General features: G+C 37.3%; 1 protein-coding gene across 1 annotated transcript in view; it reads right to left on the bottom strand.

Moving 5' to 3' along the window:
* Positions 1–25,727, bottom strand: part of HECTD1 (HECT domain E3 ubiquitin protein ligase 1) — a 58,638-nt gene extending 32,911 nt beyond the window's left edge. Inside the window, exons 1-12 of the mRNA XM_005417496.2 lie at positions 25,668–25,727; positions 23,877–24,152; positions 8,514–8,748; positions 7,371–7,598; positions 4,533–4,814; positions 3,964–4,234; positions 3,573–3,649; positions 3,386–3,484; positions 2,946–3,060; positions 2,221–2,395; positions 757–895; positions 394–564 (exon numbers count right to left, since the gene is read on the bottom strand). Of these exons, the coding sequence (XP_005417553.1) occupies positions 394–564; positions 757–895; positions 2,221–2,395; positions 2,946–3,060; positions 3,386–3,484; positions 3,573–3,649; positions 3,964–4,234; positions 4,533–4,814; positions 7,371–7,598; positions 8,514–8,748; positions 23,877–24,016 (1,932 nt within the window). The 5' untranslated portion in view covers positions 24,017–24,152; positions 25,668–25,727. The remainder of the gene's footprint in view (positions 1–393; positions 565–756; positions 896–2,220; positions 2,396–2,945; positions 3,061–3,385; positions 3,485–3,572; positions 3,650–3,963; positions 4,235–4,532; positions 4,815–7,370; positions 7,599–8,513; positions 8,749–23,876; positions 24,153–25,667) is intronic.
* Between the last annotated feature and the right edge of the window lie 15 nt (positions 25,728–25,742).

The raw sequence follows: 25,742 nt of genomic DNA, 5'->3' as shown, positions 1-25,742 counted from the left end.
TTATTTTCTTTTTTATATATTTAACATATTTGATAACAACATTTAAAACATCTCAAACTATTTAATGCATGGACATCAATAGACACACTTCTGACACAAATACTTCAGGAAGGATTCATTTTGTTTACCAGTCACCTTCCAAACACTAGGCAAAATCAAGCACCAAATAACTTTATCACAAGGAAGTATGAATAGGAAAACTCAGCAGATAATAATATGCTAACAGAAAATGAAGGTAGAGAAGAAAATTATTAAAACAAGTGGTATAAAATAAGCATTGATTTAATATCCTAACTCCCTAGCCCTGGCCATTTTTGTAACAATAAACATTTTACTAGAAGTGTCAGTTTTACAGTAACAAATAAAGTAAATAAATCAATTCCATACACTTACCTTCTCAGGTTTAGATTCCTCTTCATTTTCATCATCAGATGATGGCCCCGCCAAAGTTGACACTTTACTAATGACGCCAAGTCTAGCCAGTTGGTCTAGAAAAAGATCACCACCTTTATCCACTAAATCCCTTATGATTTGCAAGGCTAACAAATGGCCATCATCATCATCCTGTAAAACATTGGGATGAAAAGAAAATAACAAAGGAGATCTTGTTACTTCACACACTGAACTGCACATGTGGTCACAGATGAACACTGTAAAATTTTTAGGGGTTAATTATTAACAAATACACGGAATCAATTAGTGTAACTCCTTTTCCTGTACTAGCTTCACAAAGGATAACATTTTCATTCTTCCTACCTCTTGATCAAGCACTGTAGCGGTTATCTCAACCAGTATTGTGGGCAGGTTGTGGCCAGCATCAGAGTCACAAACCTCTTTCAGGAGCGCCTCAGAACAAAAATGTATCATTTTTCTAATGAGTGCAAGACTTGCTTTCCTGTAAAAGATCATAGAAAAAAAAAAGGCTCTTACAGTGATAAAGCAAGCAAAAAGGTTCAAGATAAGACTTCTTTTGTATGCTATTTATGCAAGTTTTCAAAACACAAGAAATTTAATCTGTTTCAGTTCTTGTATTACTCTTACTAAGTTCTGGATTATCTTTAAGAATAATGCACCTCTGGTATTTTTTGATTTTATAGCACCATGAGTCTGACATACACTTTTCTCCTCAACCCTTTATTAAGTAAACTTATTCTACGTCCTGTCTTTACTCACTTTTAGTGCTAGCAATTCACTTCTGCACACTTTGTCACCCTCAGAGGTATTCAGCCTTTCATGTATTTCCCATATTTTGAGATCCCTTTATCTTTTAACTCTAAACATGCTATTAGATTATGCAGTTTTCCACACTAAGAACTATAATTAATATGAAAGGTAATCACTCCTGTAGGGTTAAAGATGAATTTTTCTGACCAACTTCCAAAAGTCTGATTCATTAAAATAACTTTCAAGAAGAGAGCCAACTACTTTGCACAGTCTTGTTGTTGTTGTTGTTGTTTCAACAACAATTAATCACACATAAACTGTTCATATAGTTTCTTATTTCTTTTATTTAAAATAACCTAGTTTAAGCTTCCTATCATCAGCTCAAGTGGAGTCTGTCTCTACTAGAGGCCTTTTTATCTTGCATTTTCACCCAAAGTACCTGTAAACACTGGGAACATAAGAGATTGGAATAAATGTCATATTTGTAATATAAAAGGCTAAAAGGTTATGATCAGATGCAACTTATCACAAGCATTATGCCATGCACAGTATTCCCTGTTAAGTAATAAATTAGATTACATTTCTGCAATTCAACAGAATTAGAAGCAGCATCTTGTCCAGTTAATACACTGTTAAGTAAGTCTCCTAAAACCTTCTAAAATAGCTTTTTCTAGTCTTGCTGATTTTCCAATGAATGCATCTTGACATTATTTTATTAGTTTTCCTCTCCTAAATTACAGCTTTCATTACAGTGGCTACAAACAACTGTAACCAAATCCTGATGCACAGTGTATACAACATACTATATGAACATAGCATTCTTCAGTCAAGAGGATGCTCTGCTCTCCCATGACTAACCAGGCTTTTTCCAACACATCACCTCACCAGAAAGGAAAAAATTTTGCTTAAAGTGCTAAGTAAAAATCACTCTTGCAACACTTCCCAAACAATCACTTCTATTCATATACATATTGTCACTAGCATTACTTAAACGTTCAGATTTACTTTGGCTTTTCTAAGCATGTATTAAGAAACTGTCCCTCATGATAATATTACCTTATTGAAGGCAACATAGTTTGTTGAAATGTTTGTGCAAACACCGGCAATAGTCTTTTCAAGTATATGGGTGCCATTTCTGGATCTCCTTTGGGTTCATTGCATTCTTCTTCATCCTTGTTTGCATCTTTCTTTTTCTTCTCATCCCCTTTGTTGACAGGACACATCCAATCCCCTGGAAAATTTTTTCCCCCAACACATTCAATTGGAAAAGTCAACAAACCAAACAAAATCCCCTTCTGAACATCCAAGTTTTCTTTACTAACATCCAAGTACCTGAACATGAACATGCATTCCTAAAAATATAAAATTTACATGTGCATGACTTCTTGAATAGAAGTATTTAACAGCAAGTATCACCTGTGGCACCAGAATTCTCAGGAACAGGGAAAGTGCAGTTCCCACACAGAAAGGATACCAGAGAAGCTACCAAGGTTGACAAGCTCTGAATCCACAACAAAATCCCAGCCTAGCCTGATCCCACAGCTGAAGAGCAGGACAACTGGCACTGTTCATGCCCGTTCAGTTATTTCTTTGGTAATTCCCCTCACTTAACATCATCTTAAAATACTAATGGTTTTGTGTATACTTTATGGGTTAAGGAAGGTAAGTCACAATTTATTTTCTTTAAATAACCTTAATAGAGTGAATTTATTATAATTGCATAACTGACATATCAGCATTTCTACTATAGCAAGGGTTATGGACTTAAATATTGCACTCACCTGGAGACTGAAGAATAGCTACTACTTCACTGTGCCCCCTTTCCCGAGCTTTGTCCAGAGGAGTTTTCCCATCTTCATCTCTCAAATCAGGATTTGCACCATGTCGTAAGAGAGTCTAAGAATAAATATTTTTATGTATGAAAAAAGATTGCATTTCTTCTTCCAAAGTAGCAAATGTGCTTTTCATACATCACTCCTACAGTGTTCTCATGTTTCTAAGTATTCTGTGCTTTTTATATCTGTAGAGCTCATATAAACTACTTTTATTCATTACTGCCCTACTGCCCTATAATGAAAAATCTGTGTTTTGATAAATACTATAAAGAACATGTAAATATTTAAGAGTGCATGTGTCCAGCATATTGCATTGAAAATATTTTGAATAGAGCACGATGAAAAGTCAGCAGGTAATGGTTTTTAAGAGTCAGCTTAAATCATACCTTTGCTACCTGAGGTCTTCCAAAACATGCTGCATAATGTAATGAGGATGACCTCTGACCTCTGTTAACATCAGCACCCCTTTCACAGAGGAATTCTACCTGTTAGATAAGAAAAAGTAAACCAGTCTTTTTTATCTTCCTTTACATAAATAATGCAACTTCTTAAGGGTCTATAAACCTGATTTACCATTTCCTGAGTTCCAAAAGCTGAGGCCCAGTTTAAAAGAGTTTGTCCTACATCATCCATAAAATTTACTTCAAAAGCTGAAAGACAAAATTAAATAAAATAGTTAAAGTTCCCACAACCATAAAGTTCAACAGTATTCTTGAAATAAAAAGAAGGTCTTAAAAAACTAAATGTCCTCAGTAATTCTGAAAAAGCATTTATGCTCTGAATTGCAATAAAAAGGTGGCATAGCTGTGATTACTAACAACATTGTTGAGTATTTAACAAAGTAAGCCAACTTGTATATAACGATATTCAATTAACTACCTTAGCATTTGTTGTGACAACTCAGACTACAAAAATCAAAGCTAAAGCAAGCATTTCATTTCTTTTTTGGAGTATTTTTGCTTACCTCCTGTGTCAATTGCATCTATCAGTGCATCAGTATCCTTACTGCGGATGCAATCTATCAGTTGCCGATGAGAACGTTCCCCAGAACTATCCAGTCTCCGCAATCCTGGGATTCTGCCTGTAGATCCAGCACTAGATTTTGGCAGGGCTTTTCTGCCTTCGAACAGTAGCACCAAAAGAAGATCTACTAACCGCATGGTATCCAAAACACATCGCTCGTCACCCTGCAACGCACTTTCTATAGAGTCTGGAAGTTCTGATCTTAGGAGATCCTGGAAATAATTAAAAGTCTGAACAATAAAAAATATACAGGGCTTTAGAAAATACTATCAGAATTGTGTTTCATTTCCATATGAAATGTTTCCTTTTTCCCCCTCTTTAAAAGCAACTTACATGTACATATGTGTGCACATATGTGTGTATGTATATATATCTATTAAAAATATGATCTATAAACATTTATATGTATATCTATCTACAAAATAGCAACATAGATCTTGCATATATTGAAGTATACAAAGGGAAAAGCCCCATGAAATCAAAAAGCTATAGCATAAAAGGATTTCTTACATGTGTTACTACTGGAGAGCCTCTACACAGGGTTGACAACAGGCTTACAATAGTTGACACCTGATTACTTAATTTAGAGTCTGCAGCTGTAGATGGTGCTCCAGTGCTACTCCGTCCAGGTTTGCAAGCTGAAGATGGTCCTGAGGCTGTCCCACCAGCAGCTGCCATGCGAGATAACAACTCCTCAGTTAATCCATGTTTAGCTAATGGGGCTGGGTCAACTCCACGCCTTGTGAATCTGTCAGCTAATGAAGCAAAGCATCTCAAAGCTCCATCTGAAACCTAAGGAAGATGTGCAAGAAAAACCGATGAAATATCTTTTACTTAAGGTTAGAAGGTGCTAAGAGGATATCCACAAGAATACAGACCACATACAAGAACTTGATTTTCCCATGAAGCTTGATCATTCAAGTTATATTTAAAGGTCTACATATTTCTCTTAAGCACAAGAAAGTTTTCAATTGGACCAAGCCTAAAGTTAGGACAAAGTGGGAAGAGGAAATTTTGCTCTTGGATAAGGCAGATTATCCACTGAGTACCTGACAGAGGGACATGCAAGAATTTTTGTGATAATAAAATACAAACTTCCAAATTTAGGATTGTTACTAAAGGAAGGAAAAAAAATCCAACCAACCAACTTCACACTAAAAACTCCAGTGACACTGTGGAAACACGGCTTACTGGTGATCCTCTTAACAATTCGGCAAAAAATACTGCTGGCCAACTGCCCAGGAAAGGACCCAACATCTTTTCATGTCAATACTAAAAATAAAGGAAGGTTTTGCCTTTAACATCTCTCTATCTATACACCAGAAGTGTCTCAATGTTTCAGATCAAGAGGTTTGCACCAGCCTATCAAGATAACTTGCTTTAGGCACAAGATGTGCAGTAGCAAACAAGACTGATGTCAAGAAATAGTAGAAAAAGCCCCACAATACCTATTCTCTAACCAAACTCTGAATCGCTACAGTTCTTACTCCCTAAAATGTCAACTCACAGTCCATTTTCAAAACAACTGTCTGCTATCACAGACCAAGGACTTCAAGGCAGTTACTCATCAACACACAGAACAAGATTAGAGTATTAGCCAGACTTCAGGAAGACAAAAATCTTAAATCTCCATTAAGTTTCCAGACTTCTGGTGTGGTCTGTACACGCCAAACATTCTGCATTATCAGTACTCTTTTGCACTGGATTTTTTCTTTCACGTGCAATGGTCACTGTTCGCGTCCTCTGGCACCTTGCTCCAGTTCTTTGACAACACAGATAAACAATTCTGCCAATCTTAATGTAAATTGCAAGTACTCAATAAATCTGTACCTTAACAGCTGCCAGAAATACACAAAAAAGATCACTTGTTTAACACACTGCATTAGTGGCATCGGCAAAAGAGTACTTGGAATGTACTTACAAAGCAAATGAGTACTTGGAAAGTATTTACATTTCTTCTCCCAAATTGCAAGTGTAACACAAAGGCTAAAAACCCAAAATTATAGATAAGCTGCTCTTGGGGCACATTCATCTGGCCTGAACTCACCCATCAAGTGGTGTTACTAACTGGCAGCCTGCACAAAAAGTGACCAAACCCAGCAGTGTAAAAGGACAAGGTAGGGAGCAACAACCTTGAAAAGGGACATTACTGGACAAATCCATAATATACATCCAACACCCACTGTAATCCTGAGGCTTGTTTCATGCCTAACATATTTCTCAAGGATACCAGTAGCAGATATACTTTCTATCATCTGGGTCCCATCATAAGCATGCTTATCTTTAAGCTTAACTGCTGAACAATTAAGTTAATTTGAACACTCATTCAGATCTCCAACAGCCCCAGCAAGTGCTTTTCTCTAACACCTTATAAATTGAGGAACAGTTAAAATAGTACAGACTTAATGGTCTGAATTTCAAGATTACCTTGCCTCAGATGAGTAGAGTACTAATAAAATTATTTAACAGCTAAACACATGATAGCTTGTTCTGAAATGGATATATGTATGACAGCCCCCTGCAAATTTTTAAGATCTAAAAATATATTTTAAAAAATTATCTCACAGGCAGAGAGATTTAGTTTCCCAAATACGCTGTGCTTAACAAACCAGACTGGAGGCTGGATCTGTGCATGTAGAGAAGGAATGAGGACAGAGGTCAGAGTAGAATGGGGACTCAGAACTGAGTATGGACAAGAAGCCTGGCCAGGCTACCATAAGAATTTGGCTAAATGGCTATTCCAGAGCAATGACATACACAAATAGATTCTACTAGTAGAAAGATAATTCCTCTGGGATTCATTTTCTAGATTTTTACAAGGACTACTTCAGCTCAAGTTAGAAGCTTGAGATTAAGTTAGTTAAAACTGCAATAAAAAAGTGGAACAGCATTTCTACTAGTATCATTTAAGCTGGCTTCCAGTGTAATACTTGAGCACTGACTATGGATGTTCTTATTGCTTCTCTTAGTTTGGCAAAAGAAACACAAACCAAATTAATTTTTGCCTCTTACTTATGCTCAATTTTATAATGACTGAGGTAGAGTCAAAGAACAATAATTACTTCAGAAACTTCCTCAAAATGCATTGAAAAAAGTTACAAGATATTTTTCAATACAGTTTTCAGAGGTTAAATAAGACTATATTCAAACATCAGCACTTGGAGCCAAAGACTAAGGAGTGTTTTTCTTCTCTTATCATTACAACTATAAAGGAAACTATCATAATACCCAAACAATTCCTATGTATAAACATACTGTTAGGGAGGCTGTATAAAGTTACCTAGTCATTCCTTTATTAAGCATACTGAAAGTTAAATTCACAGCACAGTGAGCAAATTATTACATTACCTGATGGTCTTCATGTTTTAATAAACTAGACAGTGATTCCACACAGATCTCTAATGAAGAATCCTGAGGCTCCATTTTGCCACAGAGTCTGGATACAACAGCCATAGCTGAATGCAAAGTATCTTTATGAACAAGGTGTCCACTGTCACGAATGAATGTCAGAACACAGTTCAACCCTCCAGCTTCAAACACAGCTCCTGACTCACGGGTACAGATTAGTTCTAACACCTGTGCCAAAAAGAAATTTAATTTTAATAAAGTACACACAAAAAGTCAGTTATTTATATCCACAGTCAGATACTTGCATCCATCTACAGAACCAGTTAAGAAAATTAAACAATAAGGAAAAAAAAAACAACTCTCTTCCTCAACATCCAAAAGGGGCCAAAGCCTCCAGTACTCTACTAGTTAGTAGTTACAGCTTTCTTCAAATATATAGGAGCCAATACAAGAACATTCCTCAAAGGCACGGTCGTAACAAGTGTTCATGAAAACAGATAATAAATTCTCATCCTGGGAGAAACACACAATTGAAAGTTTTGAAACTTGTAAGAGCACCATTACCCCGGTGATGCACTTCTGAGTTGACTGCATACAGTAAATAGGAAACACATGCATAAATTCTGATGCCATGGTAATCAAGAACTCCAACTATATGCTACCACATGACCATGCGTTATGCTTTAAATGAGAGATTGTAAGCGTCTTCTAAATTTCTCTAAAAACTTCACAAGGGTGCAGGGGAGCTGTATCTAGTGCTATTGAAGAGGTAGTAGACAATTATTTTACACCAAGTAATCTATCAGTATCTGGAGCAATTCTTCATTTCTTTGGTGGCATAAAAATAGCCCTTGACATTCCATTAGCATTCTAGTCACAGAAGACAAACAAGAAAAACAAGAAATTTCTTCTAATATTTTTTGTTTCCTTTTCTATACATTTCTTTAAAAAAAATTGAGCTGTGAAGAACATCAGACTGACAGTAAGGATAAGCAGCAGCGTCAGCATGGACACTTTTGTCATAGCCTATATTTTTTTATCCCATTTTAATAAAAAAAAAGGATTGGAATATGAGGATGCTCGTTGGAAATAGCAAATAATCCAACTCCTTCTTAAAAACCAGAGGTTCTTAAGTATACTTACCTTCACACATTGCTCAGCCAAATCTCTGCTCGTTCTGTTGTTAAGTTCAACAACTACTAAACGATTACAAAGTGCTTTGATAGCTCCATCCACTCCCACAATCCTACGGGTGCATTCAGCCGATACATCCAAGTAATAAGTTATGGCACGAGCTGTTACTTCCAGTACATTGTCTGGAGCACTTTCATCAAGAAAAATTTTGCACAGTGCTGGCAAAAAAGTTCGAGGAGGGCATCTGCAGGAAAAAACACACAACACATTACTATGTCGTGCACACTTCTCTACATTAAGCAATTTTATACACTTCCACATTAACACTTTCCATGCACACATCATTTGCTCAACTAGTTTAGAGTTGGTTCAGAACATTAATTTATAACCCTACATATCATACACACATGAAAATTCAAATAGGTAATCTGAAAAGATGTTACTTTAAGAATCCAGAAGAAGAAGATAGTCTTGAAATTTTACAGTCATACAGGGGAAAAATTTATCTTGTTGGGATTTTTTTCTAGGAATTAACCTCACGTCACCAAACAGAATGCATGTTTTCTTAAAAGTGCTTCAAGGTTCATGATAATTAATAGCTACTTAGTCACGAAATTTTATATACAAGGACTAAAGATTTTGGGTTTAATACACAATTTGATTTTGAGTGGTCCTTCTTCCCTATGTTATTTCCCTTGTCTTTTTATCCTATTTCAGTCTCCTCCCCTGCCTCATTATTTCGCCTTAATCACACTGAGAACATATTTAATTAATGTAGCTTGCATCTACTGCATTTTCTCTCCATATCCATGTCTCAGTAGCCTCTGGCTCTCCTCTTTATTGTTAGCCTCATTTCCATATGCAAGAATGGTAAAGAATATCCCCAAAACTTCAACACAAAAAAAGCAAGCTGTAATGGTCCTCCTTCTATTCCTCTTAACATTACAGACTATAAACTGAAATAATACTTTTCATTATTAGAACAGCTGGGGCTAATACTGATTTGGATCAGAAGTTCTAAGACATGGAGCTGTATTTTAAATCAATTTATCTTCCAGCAGCATATTTAGCAAAACTTAGCATTATGATGGCTCACCACAGTGGTAAAACACTTCCAAGGTGATAGGGAATTAAGTGAAGGGGATATATGCTGTAACAGTAGTAAAAATAGCTGGATACCTCAACCCTAGATGTAGGAGACCAGACTAAATCTACAGGAAGCAAATATTGCAACTTTTCCTTCAAGAAGGGCTTTGGTTTTGAAAAAGATGGCCTAAAACTTTTCTAAATCCAAAGAAGAAAGAACAACAATAACAACATATTTTTTAGTCTAGAAGACAGGTAAAGTACTTGTTGATGAATCATTCTGAAGACTCAGAGGTCATTCAGTATCCCATCTGGTATGCAGTGACTCACACAAAGACACCAAATCCTGAGACAGCAAAATGCTAATAGTTTCCTTCAAGATCTTACCATGCTTTGTGAAGTAACTAATAACATTGTCTGAGAATTAAATACATTACCCAATAATACTTAGTGACAAATCAATAAGTGAAGTTTCAATAAAGCTCAAACACAAATGTAAAACTTTTATTGGCCTATCCAGCCTATCCTGTCTGTTGTTTTTAAGAAATTTGTTCTTTAACTCTACATCTTTGAGGAGGGTTTAAACAGTAACTTTGCGTTTTAGACATTATCCAGTGGGAATAAAAGGTCTGAAACTTGTACTCATTATTAGATGACCACCATGTCATGACACAAGAAGCATTTCAGTACATAAAATTACAAGTGGACAATGTATTCAAGGGTTTTGTGTGGGATCTTTTATACTGAAATTTATCCAACACCAGGCAGATCACTGAAACATTGCTATGAACAAGGTTCTTCAAACTATATTGCAAGAAAAAATATCCAATAAACACAAATCTTAAAAAGCCCCAAACAAACCAAACCCACACAGATATTACCAAGTGGAAGGTAGTGAGATCCACTATCTATTTTAATACTAGCAAGAGTAGTACACCATTTTTCTTAGATGGCCACACAGATGCAAAGTTAAAAGCCACTTAGCAAATCTAAAACCTACATTTTTTCTATCATTTAACAGCTAATAAAGCACAACACAAAAGAAACTCAGCTATAATTTTTTAAATAAAATTAAAGAATTAAAATTCCATCACCTATCCACCAGAGCCAATTACCTAGCAGACACAGTAAAATACTAAGAGCATATCACTTATACTGAATTATTTGTCAGCACACAAATGCTTGTGCACTGTATCAGCAATGCTGTCCTTATCAAAGCACAGCTCTCTAGCACAAACTTAAGGGTTAAGAGTGTTTTAAAATGACCTTTTTGCCAGAACCTCTAGCTACACTAATCAGAGGCCACTTTTTCAATCAGCAGGTACAGAACAATCTCCACTTGCTGTCAGTATCTTTGTTTTCTGACTTAGAGGAATGATTTCCAGTCTCCCCATAAGAAAACTAGGCCTCATCACAGAATCACAGAATGGCCTCAGTTGAAAGGGACCTCATGGGCAGGGACACCTCTCACTAGACCAGGTTGCTCAGAGCTCCAGCCAAACTTGCCTTGAACACTTCCAAGCATGGGGCATCTACAGCTTCTCTGGGAAACTTTATTGGGTTTATGTGACCAGGTTTTGGTAGCAGAGGGAGCTACAAGGGTGACTTCTGTGAGAAGCTGCCAGAAGCTTCCCCCATGTCCTGCAGAGCCAATGCCAGGTGGCAACAGGATGGACCTGCTGCTCACCAAGGCTGACTCTATCAGGAATAGTAGCAACACCTCCGTGACAATACATTTAAGAAAAAAAGAAGTCATTGCACAGATGTAATTGTGGCCAGAGAAGAGCAGGGTGAGAATACGTGAGATGAACAGCTCTGCAGACACCAAGGTGGAAAAGGGGCAGGAAGTACTGGAGCTGAGATTCCCCTGCAACCCATGGAGACCCACAGGGATGCAGAGATCCACCTGCAGCCCATGGAGGAGACCCAAACTGGAGCAGATGGATGCCCAAGAGAAGGCTGTCAACCCAGGGGACTCGCACTCAAGCAAGCTGAAGGACTGTACCCCATGGAAGAGTGACCCACATGGCAGTTTGTAGAGAACTGCTGCCCATGGGATGGACATGTTGGAGAAGTTCCTGGAGGAATGTTACCTATGAGAGGAGCCCCATGCTAGAGCAGAGGAAGGACTCCTCTTCCTGAGCAGCAGCAGGAACAATGAGTGATGAACTGACTGTAACCCCCATTCCCCATCTCCCTTCACTGCTGGTGGGGGATGAAGTAGAGATTGGGAAGGAATAAAGGGTAGGGGAGAAGGTGTTTTTAAGATTTATTTTACTTCTCATTATTCTACTCTGATTTTGTTAGCAATAAATTCAGTTAATATCCCCAATTCAACATTGATTTTCCTATGACAGTATTTAATGAGTGATCTCTCTCCCACACCTTATCTCAACCATGAACCCTTCATCATATTCTCTATCTCCTGTCCAACTGCAGAGGGGAACAACAGAGTGGCTTTGCTGGGTGCCCGGCATCCAGCCATGGTCAACCCGTTACAGTAACCTTGTCCTGTCAGCACATGCTCTTGTAAGAAGTCCCTCTCTGGCTTTCTTGTAGGCTCGATTCAGCTACTGGAAGGCTGTAATTAGGTCAGCCCAGAGCCTTCTCCACGCTGAACAACCTCAATTTTCTCAGCCTTTCCTCATAGGAGAGATGCTCCATCCCTCCAGTCATAGCCCTCCTTTGGACTCACTCCATGTCCTTCCTGCACTGGCAGCCCAGAGCTGATGCAGCCCTGCAGTGGGCTCTCAGCAGAGCAGAGCAGAGGGGCAGAATCCCCTCCCTGGCCCTGCTGCCCACGCTGCTCTGGCTGCAGCCCAGGACACGTTTGGCTCTCTGGGCTGGCAGTGCCCATGGCTGGCTCATGTGCAGCCTCTCAGGCAGCAGCACCCCCAAGTCCTTCTGGGCAGGGCTGCTCTGGGGCTGTTCATCCCCAGCCTGTGCTGGTACTGGGGGTTGCCCTGACCCAAGTGCAGCACCAGCACCTGGTCTTGTTAAAAATCATGAGAATCCCATGAGCACACATCTCAACCTTGTTCATTCCCCTGAAGGGTATCCAACCCCTCAGGTTTGTCATCAACACCAGTCAGTTTGGTCATCTGCAAACTTGCTGAGGATACACTCAATCTCTTTGTCCATAGCATTAACAGAGATATTAAATAACACTGGTCCCAAAACAGATCGCTGAGGGACACCACTTGTCACTGATGTCCATCAGGACTCTGATCTACTGACCACTACTCTCTGGATATGACCATTCAACCAATTTCTAATCTAACAGTCCACCCAGCAAATCCTTCTCTCTCCAATTTAGAAAGAATGTTGTTAGGAGGAAGCCTGTCAAAGGCTTTACAGAAATCCAGATAAATGACATCTGTAGCCCTTACCCTGTCCACTCACAGTCACCCTATCACAGAAGGTCACAGGGTTGGTCAGGCAGGGTTTGCCCTGGATGAAGCCATGCTGGCTGTCCCAAACCATCTCCCTGTCCTCATGTGCCTTAGCACAGCTTCTAGGAGGATCTGTTCCATGACCTTCCCAGGCACAGAGGTGAGGCTGACTGGGCAGTAGTTTCCAGGGTCCTCCTTTCCACCTTTACAGATAGGTCCAATATTTCCTTTTCAAAATTTTCTTTTTCTAGTAACCTGGGACTCCAATGACTTTTCATGGAGGGTGACTTGGCAATTACAAACAGAAAGGTTGTGGAGTCTCCTCTGGAGATCTACAGATTACACTCATAAGCACACACAGACCATACAGATAAATTCAGATTCTTTTGGCCTGTTGAAGTTCCCTCAGGCCTTACCACTGTGTAAAGTTCCTGAAAACAAGAGACTAGAAGTACCAGTTCTGTCATTCACACAGTCTCGATCAATGGTTCAGCCTGTGATAGCAAGCAAGGATATACGAACACATCCCTGATGCTCCAGCCATGATCTTCTCAAACAGGTGGCTAAACAATTACAGTATAAAATTGCCTAGCTGACATTTTGAAGGACTTCAATCTTTATGCTGTAGCTAACGTCTCTATCAATAACTGCATACAAACAAAAGGACACGGGTCAGCTTTACACTGATCCCCCTTTAATCCCCAAATCTGCTCTAAGTGACGACATGGGTCTCCTGTGGTTGAAACTATAAGCACCAGCTCTGCATTGTCTCAGGGAGAATTGCCTGTGTGAGTAGCGCCAGAGAAAGAACTACCAGGGCTAGGTGGGAACACCAGCCCCACAATGAAGATGAGGTACAACATCATCAGAGACATACAGCAAATGCCCAAAGTACATCTCTCCCTCCTGTTGAGGCAACTTGACTGGGGATTTCTCTGTGCAGGCATTTGAGCAATAAAAAGAGAGGTAAAGTGTTGCTTTTATTCAGTGGATGGTCTGTATACCTCTAAACTGTGAAAATGGGTTTTCAGAGTAGCCCAATCCAATCCCAAGCAAAGGCACTAAAGCATAAGCAAAGGCAGCAGAGGGAAGAGAAATCCCCTGCTTACCTGGAAGCAATACTAGCAAACAGGCCAAGCACAGCACCTTCTCAGGACCAGCCCCTCTTTTTAATGACGCACCAAGTAAGCAAATACAGTCAACATCAGCAGGAGCCAAAGAGTGAATCAGACAATCATGTTATGTATACATCACTATTACACCATAATTCCAAGGTAAATCCTTACTGGCTTTCTTAGGCAGTCCAAAACAGATCAAAAGGACCTAAAACTGCTTCAAATATTGGCTGAGGAATATTAGGACCCTATAGTAATATAGACCTTATTTCTGTTCCAACTAAGGCTATGCTCAGAACTAAACTGTATTTTGACAGGTAGTAAACAAAGCATTCCAGGAGTGTCCATAACACAGACACAGGCTGAACATTGGACTCACCTTTAGAAAACAGTCTACATAAGAAAAACAAGGCTGTCAAAACTTCCTGGGACATAAGGGAAACTGAGATCAAAGCTACAGCACTGAATGAACTGATGTGACAGGATAGCAACCAGTGGTTTTAGTACACTTTAGTACACCAAAGCTTTTAGTACACTTCCATCTACTGACAAATGATGCTTTTGATTTCCAAGAGAAAAATACACCAATAAACCTGCCATTACTGCAAGCATCAACACCTACCAAGGGAAAAAAAAAGGCTAAGTGCATAATTTCTAAATCATCCCAGTATCAAAACTGGGTTCACACGTTGCTTTTATCCAGACCATATATTAACTAAAAGTAGTATCTCAGAAAATCTCAGAAAAAAAAAGAAACTATGACAGAAAAATTCCTAAAGTTGTAGGCGAAGAATCACTGTTCACAATTACCTATTTCCAGTGAAACTAGCAAAAAGATGATGAGTTTTCTTTAATACAGAAAAAGCTATTTTTTAATTGTGTTTGTTTTTTCAAATCAGAAAATAATGGCAAAAAGGTACCTCTCAAGTTCAGGTTTCTATTTAGGCCCTTTTTTTAATAAACATGAAAATGAAAGGAAAATATTTTTAGATTTTTATTTCTAGGGAGCTGTATTAATACCACATTAGGCACTTCCTAAAGCGCTTCAAATGTGTATTTCAGAAGAGTGATTAGGGACTACTTAGTGAATTAATGAGGTCACTCAGTGTTACTCCTTAGTGAAAGACCAAGTTAATGAGGTTACTCTACAACCCACACTAGAGCTCTTACTAATTACTTTAAGTCTTGCAGCTCTCAATGTCCACTCAATTTTATTCCTGTACTTCCAGGAGAAGAGCTGCTGTTAATAACTATCTTCCAAGTTTTCCATGCACCATGCTTCAAAGATCTTGCTGGAAGATAGGTTTGTCCAAAATAGGTAATATTCCTTATCAATATTTCGCATCTATATTATGATCCATTAAGATTAGGGTACTAGAGCATTCTCTGTTTCCTGTACTGACATCAAGAAGTAAACCACATTAAAAAGTACTGATTCTGTATAATTTTTATTTAAATATAGTCATACTTTCAGTGTTAAAATTAGTTATTAGGTTCTAAAAACCATAAAACACAAATTCTTTAATATGCATTCTTTCTCTGCAAAAAATATACTTGATCTAAAAATATTTTCTAAATATCATAATCATCTTGATGTCAAGAAAGACTAAGAAAATATGTCAGTATAATTATATTACTACAGAATTTACAGCACTATAATCAGCCTAACTCCATGTGCTGACACACTTCTGAACATTTACACACACACCCACCTCTTTAGGAACAGAAATATCCATACAGATACAAAATTCTTAAATAGCTACAGCAGTAAGCTCCTGCCAGTGCTAATCCCTTAAACTCTAATGAAGTGACTCAGCTGATTTTACAGCTTGCCAATGTAAAAAGATACCGAGGAAGTAAAAATAGGCACTGTAAATTCATTTCTGTAATTACATTTCATATTTTAATGCACTTAAAATCCTTAGCTAAAACAGAAACAGTAATAGTGAAGACTACACTACTGCCATGCTTTAAAAAAAAAACTTAAGGAACTTAAGGAAGGAAAAAAGACCAGCTCAGTTCATCACTAAAACAGTTAACAACTGCTGCTAGCATTAGGGTGTGTTACTCAATTCCAAAGTAACCGCTGGATTCAGTCGATGGAGCCCCTGGCATGTGACGAAGTCTTCAGAGAAGCTGCCTGGTCCAAGACATGTGACTTGGGGCAGAAAACCAAGCCCAGCTGCCTGCCAGCAACAGCTGGATCTTTAATGCATACCATCTGCTGAGACCAGTTAAAAGTGGGAAAATAAGGAATTATGTGTGTCTACACTACTCAGTATATAATAATTTTAAACAAAAACTAAAATAGTGAAGTTAACTCTCATTAGTAACAGTTTTTGAAGAAAAATATACCAGATAAACTTTTACAACAACACATCACACAACCGTGAAACTTTTAAGAACATCCTGCACAACTGATTTTTCTTAAAGCAAAAGTAGTTCCAACTCATTTTTTATGAATTTGTTTTTCCTTTCCGTAACTCTTTCTATGGGAAGAGATCTCAGCCTTTCCCTTCATTGTTCTTTCACTGGAAGACTGTTTTGTTTCCACATATGAACCAAAACCAACAGCAGAGTAATCCAGACCATCCACAAGAGAACCCACACACCTGCACTGCCTGTATGTATTCTTCTGGATCCATTACCAAAACACATTTTGCACTGTTTTCATATAACACTGTTACAATACAACTGAAGTCCAGAAAACACCACTCATGTATAAGACTTTAGACACACCATACTGTATTTTAAATGTACACGGAAAAGCCAAAAAATTAATTGACAATTTAGGAACTTTTTCCAGAATTACAAAACATTAAAACTGGCACAACTCTGAATCCCTACTCTTAATTGCAACCACAGCCCAGGCCAATAAAATTAAACTGGAGAATTAACAATTCCATCCTGTATTCATTCCAGTACAAACTCCACTTTATTAAAAATTAGAAGAAATTAATTTAGAATTAGAATTTGACATTTAAAAAAAAATTCAAACTTTCTTTTAGCTAAATAAATGATGGAGCTGAACCCTCTTCTGAGAGTTCATTATTAGGCAGGAAGACAATTAGTATTGGACATTTAGTATTCAACGACACATTCGATAAATATCAGTTGTGTAAAATGAAAAGTAAGAACAATCCATATGAGGAAACAGCTTCCACAGGATAGGTAAATTCTGTATTTCTAAATAGATTACCATTTGCTTTATTCCTGAATTTATACAGAACAGGCTGTTAGGCTGCCTTTATCATTTTTCAGCATCTTATAAAAGCTACGCCATACCTCAGGGTAATAATTCCACATGCTTGTTCTCCAATCTCTAGCATTTTGTAAATATTTTACAGACTCTTCATCCACAATAGCTGAATAAATTAAAGAATGTGAAACTACAGGTCTTTTTGTCTATGACTTCCACTAGTAGCAACCTCAATTGTGGAAACAGATAATGCTTTGCGTACATATTACATCTGTCAGCATTTCAAAAGGAAATAAGCAATTTAAACAAAAAGTATGATTTTGTGTGTGTGCCTAAATATGCACATCTAACCACCAGCTACTTTTGGATTCCCAGGTGCTCAAAAAAAAACTGACTTACACAAGAAAACTTCCACTTCCCTATTAGTAATCTACTTAACATCTGTGCTATCTATACCTCTTCTTAAGAGGCCAATATTAAAAATCACTTGACCACTAGTCATGCAAGAAAGGAACCCTGCAATTTGAAATTCCTGTAACATCTTTTATTGGTCTCATACAATCTGTTAAAAGCTGACACTTTCAAAAGTCATCAACCCGATGCCTTAACATCCTGCACCCACCTTTTGCACAGCACTTGCAAGAATCACTTCAGTTTAATTTCACACACAAAATTCTGAACAAAACAAAGAATACTTGAAGGTATCATTAGAAAAAAAAAATTAAATGCCACACCAGTAAATAGTGACAATGTGATGAGCTGTCTGGAATACCCAGAGGCACGGGCTCATTTAAACAAAATGTGTTTTAACACACACAGTTGCCAAGTTACAGATCTTAGTCTAGGTAATACATCAAGCCATACCTAAGCAGAAAGCACTCATATCCTTGAAAGCAACTCTGAAGACAGATAACTAAAACCACACTTCCTGTACAAAGTTTTTGAAACATCTAACACAACTTGGCATGTTCAACTGTTAACAGCAAGTCAAAGGCACTACTACAAACAGCATGGATGAAGGCAACACTGGAAAGTATTTCTGAAGAACTTGTAAATTGAAGAACTAGAGAAGGGGAGGAAGATCAAGAGCTGATGAAATCCTTGTGTGCAGGTACATTTACAGTAAGAGCAGGCTTTTAATCTGCATAGGAAAAGGTCAACTGACTGCTGTCTACAGAATTCATCAGACTGGCCAATTCTTACGGAAAAGAGCAAGTAAATTTCAACAACTTTGGCTGCAGATTTAATAGCAAAAGAGGGTAAAATTAGGTAGGATGCCCTCTCAGAAGCATTAGCTACACATTATGCTTGTATCAAACAAGATGCTCAATCCAGTAATAAGCATATAAAATATAAGGGCCATGAGTGAAGAGAAGGTGTCAATTTAGACTTAATCTTCCGTTCTGACTTTGCAACCATTAAGATTCTCAAAATAACTAGACAAGGTTAATTAATTTCCACAATACCAGAGACAATGAGGCCACAATTCCCATTTTACAAAGAGCAACCAGAAAGACATTAGTATTTTAAAATTCTTGTAACTGAAAAACAGAGAAAACCAAAAACAACAACAACAAAACAGCCTTAAAATTAGCAATGATTCTAAACATTACCTTGCAACAAGATTGGAAAAATACAGAGCACACCCCTACTTCCATCTCAGAAAACCACTCTATAGGATGATGAAGATCCCACTATATTGGAGGCTACCCAGTAAATTACTGATATTTCACTGCTGCCATACCCTCTGCCTTCATTAAAAGAAAAAAAGCTTAGTAGGAATCACATGAGACTTGCCACTGTAAAGGTTACAAAATTTCATTTGGGAGAGATGTCTGCATTAGTGCAAACCAGCAACAAAAGCCAATAATTCACTAAGAACATAGGCTTTCCATGGTTAAAAATAATGAAAACTGTAGTCTATTGTTGACAGCAATACTTACTCTAGTTTACTCACTGCTGCACTCCAGCACAAAAGCGTAACAAGGATCTGACTTTATTTTTTCCTTAGAATAACAAAACAAGCAAATCTATAAGACATAAAACATGAAACCACCTTGATACCAACAGAGCTGCTCTCTCAGCCTGTTAGTTTTTCCATAATTGTCAGATCTATTAAAGGGCACTTTACTGTCTGAGTTACAAAGATGCTTTGTAAAGGCAGCCCAGATTGTAAACATATTCCTGAAAACCAGCACTTTGGAATTCTATCCCTATCTCTAAAGGATCTTTTTTTGTCCATATATCTAATTTTGATTTACTGGAGTTTTGCAATCCTGATAAACACAGGAGAATGTAGTTTAAAGCAGGTGGAAGTAAAGCTAAACTGTTCCACATTACTCTAACAGTCTCACTAGCTCACATGAACAGTCTTTGGTTCACTAGAATTTCTTCTTATACTTGCTAGCAAATACAATATAAAGATATACACTTCTTCCCTAGTGAATAGATACTCTGAAAAGAAAAAGGTTCTGTGTGAATTAAAGTAAACATATTTGATCTAAAAATAAACTGAAAGGATGTCTATTTTACACATTAGAATCCTAACATATGACCCTTCGTACAAATTGTTTGTATTTGTCAAATGAGCTGATAACTCCTGATAATTTATTGCTTAGCAAATCTGTTAATGCCAAATATACAGAGGTAACTTACAGAACAGACAAACAGGAAGATGTTTTCTCCTTCTGAGCATTAATAAGGCCTATTTCATCTGCCGTAAAAAGGTTTTAAGCAGGTCTTACTTTGTTATAGCAGTGCCTTAATCTACAAATTTTCATTGTAATTACTTGCTACGTACTTTTACTCTGACAGCAACAGAAAGCCCATCCAGAAGAGATCTAATTTTATTTCATCAAAAAGTGAAACAATTGCACGAGGTGAAAAAAGAATAAATGGAAACACCTATTCAGAAAAAAGCTACATTAATAATGTGAGATTGCAACTAAGAGCCTCTACATACATTTAAACTGTTACAGGTAATTTAAAAGACAAAAAAAACCCCAAAATTTCAATTAAGTTCCTATTAAATGCATTCCTTAAACTCCTGTTCAAGTGCATTTAATAGCACACAGTTTAACTACAATTTGGGACTAACACTTATAATCACAACAGTTTTGCTGCTTTACTCCAACTAAACTACTTAACAAAACCATTTCTCCTCATTAATTAAGTTTCTGTAGTTCAAGTTAGTGGCTTTTGCTGCTGGTAAAATGTTAGCCATTCTTCATTATAATTGACTAGCAGAGCCTGTGACTCATTATCACCAGAAGATGAATATACCACTGATTTTTGTAATGTTAACATATGAGTAACTTCCAAAACCATTTAGTTGGATGTAATATGTAAATCTGGGAAGAAGTAAAGAAACATCAATTATTTGGCAGCACTACCTGTTAATCAGCTGCATTACCCGAAATCTGCTGTGATGCTGCTAGAATTCTGCAAGAACATTATGAAATACACCACCCTGCATGTGTGCCTGCTTCCAGTTTGGAGCTGACCTGAAACACTAGTTCCAATATCCATTACTCTTGTGCAAAAGCAAATTATTACTTTTGTTATTAGCTATATCATTTCCTTCAGAACATGTCTGCAAGTAACTCTTGCAAAAATGAAGTGCAAGATTCTGAATCCAACATTTCAATACCTTTTTTTCCTGTTCAACTTTGTGCTTTCTTGGCTTAGTGAGATTGTGTATTATGCTTAACTCCTTAAGAAAGCAGTATGGAAACTGTGCTGTGGTTTTAGAGATGCATAGCATTCATGTCAATACTTCTAATGTGGTCTTGTTTCAGTTTTGCCAGTCCTCACCATACCCAGCTTTCAATCATCAGATGTACTTCACTAAAATGATGGGCTTTTTCTTAGCTTACACCACAAAAGCACATAATATGTTATGTAAAAGTGGAGTAATACTTAATATTTAAAGTTATTCTAAATAAGATGTGAAAAACATCCCATTTCATTCTCCAAGAAACTGACTGGTTTAGAAGTCCATCTCAAAGTTGTTGAGATGAAAAATTTTCTTTAATGTTTTGTCAACATAAAACTAATACAAATGAACAATTCCAGGATCTTCAAATAACATGTGCACAGCATCCAAAAACTTAGAAATGCTGTTCTTACTTAGTAGAAGAAAAAAATTTGTGAAGTCTAGAGACTGGTTTTCTTACCAACAGAAAAATACATCCATATTCTAGATCATGCATGCTGAAAATATTTTCAAGATTAGTTCCTGAAAAAAAGAGTTTAGCAGCCCTTCTGTCACACAGTAAATCTCCTATTTCAGCAAGCAGCAATTCCTTTAAAAAACAAGCTGAAAAGGAACTGTAAAATATTATCCATTATCATTTTACTTATACCCTCTCAGCACATGACAATACTTCAACTGTCATTTGGAAAGATTTTAAAAACACTTTTCAAGATACCTGTTTCTCACAGAGTTCCAAAATAAAGTCACCTTGAAATGCAGGCACACATAAGCACACAAGACAATCACTGAGAAGTTCTCCACTGAAGACTGTATACTCTTCTCTGTTTCTCCCATATCTCCAGTTATGCAGTTCCACCAGTGCTCATCAGTCACCTCCCTATATGCTGTAACTCACTGTAACAGCAGAAAACTAACAACCTCCCTCAGCAGGTTCAAAGAGCAGCTTGCACATGCAAGAATTAGGAGTCCAGTAAGCCCTGACAGTGGCAGGAAGAAGAGTATGGTTGGGAGGAATAAAAATGGTGGGTGAGAAATGGGAAGAAGGTAATGATGAACCATGTCAGCTCACCAGATGCCATGGCACCAGATCACATACTCCAGTACGGTCACAGAGCCAATAAAAAGTGGCAGTTTCAACATTATTGCAAAATCACTTCAACAGGGGGAGAACTTTGGTAACTTCTTCCCCTACTTACATTTCATTCTCTTCTAAGGAAAACTTACAAGAGCAAAAGAAACAGAGAACTTAGAAGACCAGTAAAATTACACTATACCAACACTCAAAAGAAAAATTAAAATGCCAAATGGCATTTTAAATATTTCTTCTTTCAGATATAAATAATTTTAAAACCACAACAGTGCAATAACAGAGCATTCATTATATACACCTTAAGAAAAAAAGAAGCATTTGGACTATTTAATTCATTTATATTGAAATAAAAGCCTGCTCTAAATAAGATGCATAAAACCCACAACTGGTTTGTATTTTTAAAGTTAACATTTCATTCCTGACTCTCAAATAGCCAGAAGATAACCTTAAAAATGCTTATACCTAGTTCTACACCAGTATAGAACAGAATATCCTGAAGCAGGCAGTTCACCCAGATTAATCAGAAGAGGCTCCCCCCATCAGCAGTATGAGGACAGACAGGGAAGTTGAATGGATCTCACTACAGTAAGGCTCTTCAAGTCAAAATTTTACCTGTAAGCTCACCAAGGCAAAGAACAGGCAGCTTCAATTTCTAAAGCACCTTACAAAATTGTGTTCAATGCTCTGCAACTACTATAAATCCAAATTTTAGAGGTGTATATATGGATTTTACATTTCCTGTAATAAATACAGTCATGAGAAGAACTTCTAAGAGGTAAGTCTGAAAACTGTTTCCATCAGAGCTACAAAACTAAACAGTGTAACAGACAGCTACCTTCTCAAGTGCTGCTAAATCCATACTCCTAAAAAGCAGAATGTATCTCAAAAACACTAGCCATATTTTATTATGAAAAGAAACTGAGAGCAATGAACAAAACCATGGGAAGGAAGAGAGGCAAGAGCATGAAAATCAGAACTGAAGAAACCAATCAAAAAAGTAAAAGTTGTGATTGCTTACACTCTTGCCACCTTTTCCAGACTAGTGGTGGGCCCTCACACAAGCACAGCAACACTCAAGTAACAGAAGTGATTATATCAGCATTTTGTGCTGTGAGAAACATACAAAGAATTGAGTGCAGGGCCTGTGCTATATAACGTGTACAAATGCAGCTGAGAAGGAGGGTGGCATGAACAGCAACGTGCCCCAAAGAAGGGGCAAAATATTTGTGGGAACAGTGGTGATTGTTTGTGATTTTTGCTTGGACTTGCAGAACTCAAAAAAAAGCTACTATATCCCTTGCTAAAAGTACTGTGAGAGTATGGATGCTTAAATATATCCAGCTGATCATAATCCTAGTGCAAAAAAAGTTTTTCTCTACCAAAATAAACCAAACCCAAACCAAAACACACACAAAAAACAAAAATACAACCACCCCCAAAAGAAAAAAAGAAACAAAGAAACAAAAGAAAAACCAACACCCCACACATACACACACACAAATCCACATCATTTAATTGAAAGAAATGTATTAAGAGTTGCAACCAGCTCCTGTGTCAGAACAGGCACTGTGTATCACCCAAAAAACACTGCATTTTTAATCAGACAATGGCACTACACATGACATTAACAGAAACACTTGATTTCAGTGATCTAAACTGAAGTTCAGTTTGTAAAAACATTTTTGAGGCTGAAAGTTTCTAGGAATGTTAAATATTACATTCAGCTGCAGAAAGGGGAAAATAACATTCCATAAAGGAAAGCCAGAAGTACTTACGTTTCAAAACAGCGATCCACGTTGTCTGACATCAGAAGCAGCATGCAGAGCTGTTCCAGTGCTATTAGCTGCATATCCCTTTCATCCCCCTGCCCCATCTGCAGCCATTCCAGCAACGTGTCTGGATCCACATCTGCCATGGTTTTTTATTAAAAAAAAAGCCGCCTCCACTTCAATTAAAAAGTACCAAAAATATCCTTTAATTGTAGAAGCCAGACTAACTTCAGCACAATTAATTTCTCTGTTCAGTCAGCCTCACACTTTTGCAGTTTTCACCTGGCAAGAAAAAGTAAAAAAAGTAATCACCATCACAACCTAGTTGTTGAACTTTCTGTATTTGCTCCTCCCTAAAATGTACAGCATATGTTTGGGATGAAATTAAGGAAGTTTTCACATATCTTATCAGCAAATGGGTTTTTTTCTAAGCAGGTAAATAGTAAAGAGTTTGCTCTGTTTTGAGGATAACTCAAAATTACAGCTAGAAAAATTGTGCTCAACGCTTTTGAGTATTCTTAAAGCTAAGAGAAAGTAAGTGATGTCCTGACCATCCTCTCCTTTAATATCACTTTATTATAAAGTGTTCAGCTTTATGAGAGATGCATTACCTCCTCATGAAAATATTCAAACACAGAAAGATAATGAATTTCACAATTTAAACAAAAATCCATAAAATAAAAAACTGAGATGTACAATTACAGACTTTCAGTATCTTCAGAAACCTTTTAAAAGTTCAAATCCTTAATCTTTTAAAACAACATTCAAACATAGGGAAAAGAGGCTTTTTATGTCAAAGGATATAAAAAGACAACTTAAAAATCACTTCCATTTTCAAAAGTTAGGGGTTTGTTGGGTTATTTGGGGGCTTTCTTGAAAAAAATATTTAATTCATAGCTTTCAAAAAATCCAGTGAATAATTCAAATAATTCACATACATATAAGGAAAACAACATTATTTGCTGGCCCAATGCCAGAGTTGTACATGCAAGCTGAAGACCAAAAAAGTCCCCTTGCCTAAACTTTGTGTTTAGCAAACAGTCAAATCCACCTCCCTTGCCTAAAAACACAGCACACATTACTATTTTCATATAAAACCTAATGAGTTACAAAACAAGTTACTCTCCATGTTAGACATACAAGAAAAATAATACTCTTTCAAAACACGGCTTAGAGAAGAAGTAGTTTATCAAACTCATAGGTAAATATGAAATTCTGGACAGTATCCCTACAAACAGGGGGGAGGTGATGTGGGAGGAAGAAGCTTGATCTGGACAAAGTCTGCCTACTTGTTTACTTGCTGCTAATGAGTTAATAGTTAAAAAATAACCCCATCAAGGGCATGTCGACAAAAGGGAATCAGAAATTAGTATTATATGAAGAAACACACACTGAATCAGCTCTTTCACAATAGCTTAAAACTCAGAGATGTTACAGAAATACAACAGCTAGGATTTTTATAAAATTTAGGACCATAATATTACAGACCACTCAACTACTGCTTACCAGTTATGTATTTGATATTATCTTACTCTAAAAACTAATTTAATATTAGTAAACTGGTTTTCTGTGTTTTAAACACTGCCTATGATTCTCCAAGATGTTTACAGACTGCATTTCCTGCTCGAATCCTACATAAAACCACTTTCAGACAGAAAAAGTGGGATCGCATTATAAGTATTCTACCTCGCCTTAACACCACTAAATCGTTATTTCCGGGAGCGGAGAAATGAGTGTTAGCGAGAGAAACAAGAAAATTAAGAGACAGCGAAAGTGGGGTAAGTTCGACCCAGGCACCTGCTGTTCTCCCATCCCAGACGGGCTGTACAGGAGCCACCGCGGAGAACGCGGAGGGTGGCGAGCGGCCGGGAC

The sequence above is a fragment of the Geospiza fortis genome, unplaced genomic scaffold (assembly GCF_000277835.1).
Source record: "Geospiza fortis unplaced genomic scaffold, GeoFor_1.0 scaffold54, whole genome shotgun sequence".
NCBI classification, from domain to species: domain Eukaryota; kingdom Metazoa; phylum Chordata; class Aves; order Passeriformes; family Thraupidae; genus Geospiza; species Geospiza fortis.
Note: the sequence above shows the minus strand (reverse complement) of the source record. Positions and strands in the feature narration are given on the sequence as shown.